Source organism: Lactuca sativa, chromosome 5 (genome assembly GCF_002870075.4).
Source record: "Lactuca sativa cultivar Salinas chromosome 5, Lsat_Salinas_v11, whole genome shotgun sequence".
Taxonomy (NCBI): Eukaryota; Viridiplantae; Streptophyta; class Magnoliopsida; order Asterales; family Asteraceae; genus Lactuca; species Lactuca sativa.
Window position 1 is genome coordinate 64271590 of NC_056627.2, and position 10891 is coordinate 64282480.

The 10891-nt window shown below is 31.8% G+C and overlaps 1 protein-coding gene across 1 annotated transcript; it reads right to left on the reverse strand.

Moving 5' to 3' along the window:
* Positions 1 to 7943: 7943 nt before the first annotated feature.
* On the reverse strand, positions 7944 to 10573 carry LOC111881986 (uncharacterized). Its single transcript, XM_023878356.3, has 8 exons — positions 10334 to 10573; positions 9730 to 9993; positions 9554 to 9625; positions 9330 to 9368; positions 9080 to 9187; positions 8858 to 8955; positions 8583 to 8694; positions 7944 to 8320 (listed from the first exon to the last, which is right to left on the reverse strand). The coding sequence occupies exons 1-8, from the start codon at positions 10499 to 10501 to the stop codon at positions 8072 to 8074; spliced, it is 1110 nt and encodes a 369-aa protein (XP_023734124.1). The 5' UTR covers positions 10502 to 10573; the 3' UTR covers positions 7944 to 8071.
* Positions 10574 to 10891: the final 318 nt, after the last annotated feature.

The window sequence follows — 10891 nt, forward strand, 5'->3', positions numbered from 1 at the left end:
TAATTATGAAAATCATTTAATATCTACCTTTATTTGATTAAATAATAATTTAATCTTTACTAAATTTTTATTGGTGCATTCTAAAACACAATAGATGTGAGAAACATTTGAACATACCTATATATAAGTTCCATTGAGATTTAAAATAAAATAATAGATATTGAGATTCAACTTTAACCACACATTTCACATCTACCACCCTAGCCCTCCGGCCTACCAGCACGGCGGTTCAGTTATAATCATAAATTATTATATAGCGTTGTTTGTTCCTTTCTCCTCCGCCACCATCCCCACCACCACAACCGCCACCGCCACCAGCCGACCACACCACTGCTACCCCCGCCACTTATAGCATCGTCGCCTCTGCCACCACCAACTCTCATGCCACCAATTGTCATAATCATATATTATTACTTAATCTGTGAACATACATATATGTATAATTATTTATGATTAGGCATATGCGTTTTATAATCATTTATGATTAGTCATACCTTACTGCTGACGGTACGTTAGAATGTTAGAGCGACACATGAAAAATATGTGGTTGATGTTGAATCTCAAGATCTCTAATTTTTTTTTTAATCTCAAGTGAACCGTCATATATATATATATATATATATATATATATATATATATATATATATATATATATATATATATATATATATATATATATATATATATATATATAATGCATAGTTATTCAAACGTGTAATTTTAAAACATTTTTGTGATGTATTAAGAATAGTATAATTTTAGAGGGATTTATATATAGAATATAGAATATATGAAATTCCTGTTGTGCAAAATGAAAAAAGAGAAAGCAAAAGGAAGATAAAATTAATAATTGAGAAACAAGTTATGCAATGATGGCATAATAATAATAATAATAATAATAATAATAATAATAATAATAATAAATTGATATACGATGAATTGGCAGAATATTTATGAAAAGGCCCACAAAACAACTAATTATTATATGATATTTGGAAATAAATGTTTATAAAAATCTTTATAATGTGATTTTGAGATAATTATTGAAGAATTAAGTTATTTAATCATAGCGGGAATGAACAACTTGACAATGACTTGGATTTTGAAGTACCTAATAAACATATTATATAATATAATAATAATAATATTTTAATTATATGCAAAATATTAACGTGACACAATAGATTAAAAACCTCAAACAATGTTTACATTTATAAAGAACGACGAATTGTATAAGATATTAAATTTACATAAATGATGATTTGAGATTCTGTTTCTTTTTTCAATTAAGTGGTCCAATAAATTTACAATTTTGTTGTAAATTTAACCAATCATCTAGTTTGTTTTAGTTGTTTTGTGTTTATCATTTGGTGACTAAAAACTGTGTCTTCCACATATTATCTTAATTGATAAATATTTTGATTAAATTGAATATTATGTAGATTTATACTTACATTTCTTTGTTTCGTTTTCTTTTTTTCTTTAAGAGCATCACAATTTTGTACGATTACTTTCCAAGGTTGCTCGAGAGGCTTCATCTCAAAGTCATGTATACAAGACATGGAAGGTTCTCCACACTAACATTTTTTAAATGCAATCTTACTTGTTTGTTTACATCATTATGGAATGATGAACCACTTGAAGAGCTTTGGAAACCATTAGCTTTGGAAACCATTACAAAATATTGTGATTCTTTAAGAGAAAAGTAATTTAGGAAAAATAAGTACAGAATTACGTACAAATTTATTTTAATCAAAATATTTGACAACTAGAATCATATCTGAAAAAAGTATCAAATTTTTACCTAATCAACAAATAAATAAAGAATATAAACCAATTAAAACCTAAACAAACCAATTGATTGGTTAAATTTGCAACCAAATTGTAAATTTAATAACTTAAATGAGGAAAAAAATAATACAAAATATCAAAGTCAAAAATTTATGTAAGTGTAGTTTCATTCATAAAATTTACAATTTGCCCGGAAAAAGAAAAAAAAAATATAGTCCAAAATATGTTTTATCGATAATGGATAATAACTATGTATTTACTTTTGTTGTTAACTTAGAAGGATGTTGTTGGTTTACTTAAAATAATTTAAACTGGTTCAAAAAAAAAACTTAAAATAATTTAAAACCCTTTATACGAATCTCTAAATTAATTGAAAGTGCTATAATAAATTAATAATTATCACGGCTATCTAAAAAAACGTTTGCATTGTTTTTCACCTTACATAGATTTTAGTGGTAGGGTATGCTATGAAAGAAGTTACTTTTTATTTCAATGACTTTAAAAAAGATAAACAGATGAGTTGGAGTATATTATTTAATATAGATATAGATATATGTATTTATATATAATCTTTTTTTAGAAAATCATCTTACTGAAAAATGAAAAAAAAAAAAAAAAAAAAAAAAGATTTCAAACACATTTATTTAACGAACAATTGTAGCATTTAAAAACGTTTAAATTTTATGTATAATTTGTAACGTTATAACGATCACTTAAAGTCGATGCAAAATGCATCTACAAGGAAACCAGTCAAATGAAGGTGTTGTAATATTCTTTTTGTAGTTTCATTGTGTGGTTCTTGAAAAGTAGTTTTTGTCATTTAGTTTTTTATAATGAATATTGGAAATTTAAGTCACAATTACAAGTCAAAGAAAAAAAAAACAAAAAAAAACGTCATAAATGACCAATACATAAAAAAAAAACATTTTTCATCATTCTTATTCTTTTTTATAAGAACAAAATGAATTAAAGGTTAATATCAATTTATGATTTACAGTTTTACAGCTTTGCATATTTATGTAATGGGCCTCATATTAATTATAAGAAGCAGGCTAACCTTGGACCCAACATATTAAATACGAAAACGAGACAACTAACAAAATTGCCACAACTAGGATTGTGACTTTTAAAGGATCATGGTCCAAGTTTCCAACATTAAAGAATGAAAACATACAATATAAAATTCTTATCTCATAATCTATATCAATCTGTATACAGACATAAAACAAAATTAATACACAAGTAATAAGTTCAGAACCTAAACTATAAACCTCCCTATTTAATATGGGATGACAAATGATACATGGATATCATTTTTTAATCCAAAATAAATTAAGTATGAGTATTTAATTAAAATAAAAAAGCCTCAAATCTCAATGGAAATGATAAATTCTAAACATTATTTATATTAGATTCTTTTTTTAAAGATATAAATAAATTTAATATGTTTTTTAGTTTAAATATGACGTCAATAAAAAGATAAAAGCCAAATATCATTTTATTGATGATTTTTTTATCTTTTTAACATATTAAAATTATTAATCATCCTACTCATGATCTTATAATATTATTATCATGATCTTATAATATTATTATCTTATACCGATCTTACCCCTAAATCGATCTTGTTAGGATCAATGTGGTTTTTGGATGATATAATCATAGGAACTTAAGATTCTACAATCACAATCACGTTTTTAGCAACATTTATTTTGGTACATAATTCATTTATATTTGCTTTACATGCCTTTAATTAACGGCGAACCTAGTACATATGGAGCAAAAACCCAAGAAAAATACATAAGACATACTTAATTTGGAGAATCAAAAAGTTTTGTACAACCTTACATTTAATTCTCAAGACCATATATTTTATATATGCTATCTTTTTTGAAAATGAAATGTAGGACCTTACATTTTAATTCTCAAGGTTATACATTTCATGATGAAGATCACATCCATATGTTGATTTATAGAAATGTTAAGTTGTATGTTTTGTTTTCAAGGCCGTACATTTTGTGTTGTATTACATTTAAGATGTTTCCAATCTTGTTTTGAATGTATGTTTTTTCAACATCTCTTTTTAGGGTTTTGGTCGATCTCTTCATATATTTTTTTTTTTCTGAATTTTTAGTTTGTATTGCTTGTATCAGCTTCACACAAGTCGTACCAAAGTTGTTATAAGTCTATTTCTTGATGTTATATTTTTCTTCTTGATTGTTTTGGCCCCTATGCATTCCAAAAACTATTTCCTCTAAAAGGTGGCTACTATAATCAACTAAAAACAAATCTCTTCTTCCATAGTTAGAATACATTGAGTGTTCATACCGTTTCTCCAGGGTTTCTCTTTTACTTAGTTAACAATTTAAATTTGATAATGGTTTTTCCAAATGACAATTGAATCCTCATAAATAATGTAATTTATACTTAGTTACTTAAAATTCCCATATACTACGGTTAAAGCTATAGACTAACAATAGCAACATAGGATTATGTTTCAACGTGCCTTAATGTGGAAACATATTAAACTTCCTCCATTTCTCGTTATTTTTTTATTATCATACGACATACGACACCCACCATGTACATTAATATTAGTAAGTAAATCATCAATAACATATTCTTAACAAAATGTCAGAAATATCTAACCTCTAAAGTGTAATTTCTCCCTCTTGTGATAATTTCATTACACAAGGACTAAGATGGTGTTCGCTTTTTGCTAAAAAAATCTTTTTGATCTCTTATTTATGCAAGAGGAAAAAGATTTGAAGAAAAAACTGTTTGTTTTTCAGAAGACAAAAGACAAAAAAAATCTTTTTGACATCTTTTCGGAAGTCAAAAGAATAACATCTAACTTTGGAAGACATTTTATAAGTTCTAATCCTAATGTGATATTACTTTTTCCACCACCACCGTCTTTGCCACCATTGTTGCCACTACCATCACCGCCACTGCCACCGCCACCACTTCCGCCCCCACCTCCACCACCCACCCCCACTACACCTCTACCACCACCCCTCCACTACCATCAACACCAACATCAATATCATTATTCTTTTTTATAAGAGCATTGGGTGTGGGCAACAAGGTACAACACCAAGTTGTGCCACCTAAGCAAATGGTGTTATGACATCAAGTGAAGAAATGGGCAATAAGATACAACAAGATGCAACACCAACTTTTTAAAAATAAATATTTTTTTTTGTATTTTTTTTTTACTTTCTTTTTTGGCTTTTGTTTTTTTTCTTTTTGTGTTTTTTTAATAACTAATATATTTTTTATAAAACATATATTTAAAAAAAAAAAAAAAAAGACATAATATTTAAAATCTAAAATTCCGATTACAATTAAAAAAACATAATTTTAAACCTAAATTAATAACTAAAATACCATTGAAATTACTACTAAAACCACACCAATCCTAATTAACCCAAATATTTTTTCCTAATTTGTTCCTTAATCGCTTGTAGCACCGCTAGATCAGCAAGCGCTAAACCCTCCTCGCTTGTCCGGAGAATTGACAACTGGTGTGTCATTAGTTCTCTCTCTTTTTGTTCATGCTTCTCTCGTGTCTGCCTTTCCAGGAACTCTAAATGACGACGTTTCAACTCATTTTTTTTCTTTTATTAATAAATTGTACTTATCGAATTTGGCTCTCATTTCCGCCACATCTTTTGCTCTCGTCTCCACCTCCTCCGCATGTCTTGCAGCGCGCCTCACTTTGTCGCGTCCGGGCGGTCGTCGTGGTGGGGATATCTCTTGGATATCATCCGGGATCTCGTCGTCATCGGTGTTTAGGTCGATGTTAGTCCGTACGTACGACACGTCGACCGAGCTAGAATTGCGAGACCGTTTGGATTGAACCTCCGACGATGTAGGCGTTTTATTCCACTTTGGATCCGCTCGCAACAATTCCCATGATTTTTCAAAGTCGAAAACATGACCCATTTCGACCCGATATTGTTCCTTAGCCGATTTGAACAAATCGAAGTCGTTGGTTCCGCTTTGTCGTTGCGTCTCAAGCCGGTTGTAAATACCGTGAAATTTGTTGCACCGCTTAGTTATCATACCCTATTTGCTGCTCAACATGTCATTGTTGCGATACAGATTTTACTTTAAAATAGCGTGAAAATTATCGAGCACCGCCCCCCAATAAGCTCATTTTTTCATTCCATTTCCGCGAAGTTCGTCCTTTGAAGTAGCACACCAAGCCGCTGTCAAAGAGTATTCTTCCTCCGGTGTCCACCATTGTGGAACGTCTGCATTTTCTGTTTCTGCCGCTATTGATTTCCCTTTTGATTTTCCTTTCCCTTTCCCTTTCCCTCTCCTACTACCTCCCGCTTCCACTTCATCCGATTGTTGTGTCGTAGGCGATGGTTGATAGGTTGGTTGTTGCATCGAAACAAAAGAAGTGAAAAGATTTTGTTGTAAATTTGGGATTTGACCAAATTGATTTTGTTGAAGGTAAGGTGAGTTGGGAAACTGTAGTGGCGGTGAAGCGGGATTGAAAGTTGCGCCTTGGTATGGGATTTGTGGTGAGCCTTGAGTCGATAAAAGGTTGAAATACCCTTCATAACCCGCAAATCTGAGAGGCGATGTTGTGTTTGGGTTTGATGATGGGGAGGTGTTTGGATTTTGCTCCATTTTTTTAGTAAAGAAAGTTTATAAAAGTGTAGATAGAATGTTAAAAAAGTTGTAAAATTTGAAATAAAATGAGTATATATATATAAAGGGAAAAAAATTTGGTTTGAAATTGACCGTTTGCAAACGGTCTAAATGTGCAACGGTCCATTTTTCTCCCGTTTCATTTCGTTTCCATGGCAACGAGACGTAACTGACGAGATGCAACGAGATGGGGGTGGTGTTCCCCCCGTTACGACGGCGTCGAGAGATGCCACATCACCCGCGTCGAACCTCGTTGTGGCCCATACCGTGTCCTCTAAAAGACTTTTGGAAACATATAATTTTTTTATGAAGACTAAAGACATAAAAAAGACTTTTGGTTCACATCTTATCTTATATGTAGACATAGAAAAAGATACAAGACATTTTACCTCTTTCAAAACAATCACCACCTAAGTCTATTAACTTCTTTCTCAATTTCATGGTCTTCCGACTCGTAATTTCATCGGGCTCCCCAATCAATCTTTTCTCTTCATCAATTTTTATTTCCATAAACGCCATCATATTGACTTACGCTTCAAGGAACTTTCTCAAATAACATACATGGAATGTGTTGTGAATGTCATCAAGTTCGGGAGATACTTTGTGCGTCGGGGTTGCCTGTTTTAAGATCAGTTGTTTCTTTGTTTTATGTGCAACAAGTCGTCCCACATGGATATGAAGCAAGATAACTTCCACATGGTTTTAAGTTGTTGCTGAACGAGTCCTAGAAAATGGTATTGGTACTCTAAAGCCCCTCGAAGTGGGATGACTTTGAGATCTATGTATATCTCCTTGGGTATCAATTATTATATATATATATATATATATATATATATATATATATATATATATATATATATATATATATATATATATATATATATATATATATATATATATATATATATATATATATGTGTGTGTGTGTGTGTGTGTGTGTGTAGGCCTGAAACATATAGCCATTTTATCTTGATTACTTATAATACAACAAATTAAATTGCTATCGACGGTTTCATTAACAAACAATTTTCGTAATACATATAGTTTGATAAACCCTTTATCAATACCATGCATGAAATATCTTTTGAAATCTCTCCGCAATATACCATACTTGTACATAAATAATATGCAACAAACTTTCAAGCATCATTTTTCACAAAGAAAACATGTAGATATATCATCTTAAATGCTACTTCATGCATACTACATTTGTATAGTACATATGAATTGGCTTTGTACTTCCAACTTAATATCTTTGGTTGTTCTAACCTTCTTGAAAGTGCCATTATATTTGAGAAATGAAGGCTTTTACAAGATTCTTTAAATACTTAATTTAGACAATTATACTAAAACATTAACCCTTTACCTATTTGCTCTTTTTAATTTTTTTTTACATCCAAGTTCTATCAGATTATAGTTAAGTGTCTAGAACTTGCACATTCACTTTCTCCAGACATCACTTAATGGAAAAAAAAAAGGCCAGATAATTCATACCAAAATATTAAGACTAAAAAGACAAGGTGATTCTTCACATAATTAATCATAGTCTTTTCTTAAACATTCATCCGGGCTAACGTTAGCTTGGATTCAATTGAAGAAGTCTTAAAAGATGATTTTACAATGAAACAATGGGCGCAGGGAGACCTTTGGTTTTGAATTGCTTATACATCCACTGCCAATTTTCCGGCGACACCTCACCACCCAATGACCGAATCACCGATCCACCACTGCATGACCCAATTATGCAACATTCCTCAAGAGACATTCCTTTCACTAAACCATACAAAAACCCTCCCGCAAAAAGATCCCCCGCCCCAGTTGCATCAATTGTCTTTGTCTGCCCGATCGCAGGAACCTTCACAACCTGAAGTTGTTCACAAATTCACTTAATACATATACACATATATGTATCAGTATCAGGCAGCAAGGCATTTGCTGCCTGATACTTATCAGGCACTGATATAGACCATGTATCAGACAGCCTGACTGCTGCCTAATACATGTATCAGACACTCTGACTGCCCGATACATGTCTCATACATGTATCGGTGCCTGATACATGAGGCAGTCAAAGTTTGACTGCCTGACACAGACGATGTGCTTTATAGCACATACACCTGGCTAACCTCTTTTTTATGCCTTGCAATGCATCCATGTGGACCTAACGTCACCACGGCCCATTGACAGTATTTGCCCAAGACATCAACTGCAGCCTCAGGTCCCGCAACTTGCTCGCCACTAAAACGGTATATATATATATATATATATATATATATATATATATATATATATATATATATATATATATATATATATATATAACAAACATTAAACACACAAAAGTACACAAAATTGGAAATAAAATTACGTGTAATTTTTGTATCACGGGATAAAATGTTACCTTAAAAGTTCGGCGGCTTCATCTTCATTAGCAAAACAAAGATCTATGTTACCCGACTCCAATAGTTCTAGTAAAGGTGTTCTAAATTTTCTAACCATCTGTCAATTTAATAATAAAATGTAAAAAAAAAAATGTTGTTATATAATCCATGAACATAAAAAAGTACATAATCTGTTTATACTCACAGCAAAGAAAAATGGTGGATTTCTTTTTAGTTTTTACCTCAAAACTGGCCAAATCTAGGGATATAAGAAGACCTTCTTGTTTGGCTATTTGGATAGCTGCATTGATAACTTCTATATTGTATATACTATATCTCACCACTAACCACTACAACATAAATATATACAAAGAAAATTAGCAAATTAACTTATAGATAACAATAGTACCAAATAAAAACCATTGACATTAACTCATTAAGAAATATGTAGCAAATAAAAACTAGTTCAAATAGATATAGAAACTTTATTACCTTGGAGCCTTTAAAATCCTCCCTTTTTAGTTCACCTGCCTGAATTACAAAAACAATGTCAGAAACACATGCAATCTGATTTTTTCTTCAATAAACACAGGAGTGATTTCATAATACTGAACAAACTAATTTCAATAAGGGCATTTATGTAATTTGCATTGTACTATTCTGTCATGTATTTCATGTATTGTACTGTGTAATAAATGTACGAAACTAAAGTGCACCTGTATTTTAGCAGCAGTGGCAATGCAGGGACGCATAGTACGATTACCCAATGGATCAACCAAGCAAACACACTGTGCCACGTCATCAGCTAATACAATTTTAATTTTAACTCCAAAATGAATTACAAAAAACATGAAAGAAGAAAACCATCTTTTTTACAAAAGGGTAAACTCACCTGACCAGTATGTTCATCTTTCACCCTCAATCTTGATATATTTACACCATAAAAGCTCATGTTTTTCAAGAAGAGAGCACCTTGTTCATCGTCCCCACAAGCTCCAATAACCCCACATGAGATCCCAAAACCTGCTGCAAGGCCTCTAATGGTGTTGGTCACACTACCCCCGGCTATAGTCTTTACAGGAGACAGATCATTTGGAGAAGACGAAATATGGGTGTTCACCTCTTTTAGTAGATCTTTCAGCTCTTCAGCTGCAACCTACCAATAAAGATATGCTCCAATTTATATCAGAATGCAAAATCACATGGAAATGGCGTATGGGTGATTTAAAAGTAGTTAATGCTTCCTAAGAATGAAAATTAAACATGAAAACTGATCCTCAAATTCAAATTAATGCAATTTCGTATGGAAATTGGAAACCCTGTGCTATGATCGATCAAATAAAGCCTTCATCTGTCCTCGATTCCCTCATTCACGAATGAAGTTTAAGCAATTGATTGCATGGGTTTTGATTCAATTACAGAGGTAAACGAACAATTATAGGTTGAAGACATTAAGATAGCAAGAAATTAAGAAAAATTAAGGGGAGGGAGTGTACAGGGAAGGAACCACCAGGTTCGCCGGGAATTCGAGAGAGAATTGATAAGTCAACCCTTGCTATGTGGTCAACAAGGGCAGCGGGGAGGAGGCCGAGTATCACCGGAGCAGCCTGATAATCGCCGGATAGATCATTCTCACTGGGTTTTGGGAGAAATTCGGCGCCCATAATTGGGGCTTTTGGGGTTGTTGTGGAGAAAGGATGCTCCGTTATCTCTCTCTGCCTCTTCTTGACGAAGCTTTCAACTTGTTTATATAGCCATTAGATCTTTGGATCCACACTGTGATTATAATTGTATTTTCAGTAAGTTACAGGTTTAGTCCCTACGCTATTACTCAAACTATATGTTTAGATACTTTTGATATTTTCTTGCTTTTTTGGTCTTACATCGGCTTTTTTTGTAGTTGTTGGTTTTGACATCCAACGATGTTAGCAAGGCCCATTAGTTAAATCATGTGAAAATTGAAATGATGTAAAGGGTAAAATTTATAACTAATTTAGCTGTTTGGTTGTGATACTTACAATTATAAATTTTGTTGGAACTTCAATATCTATATG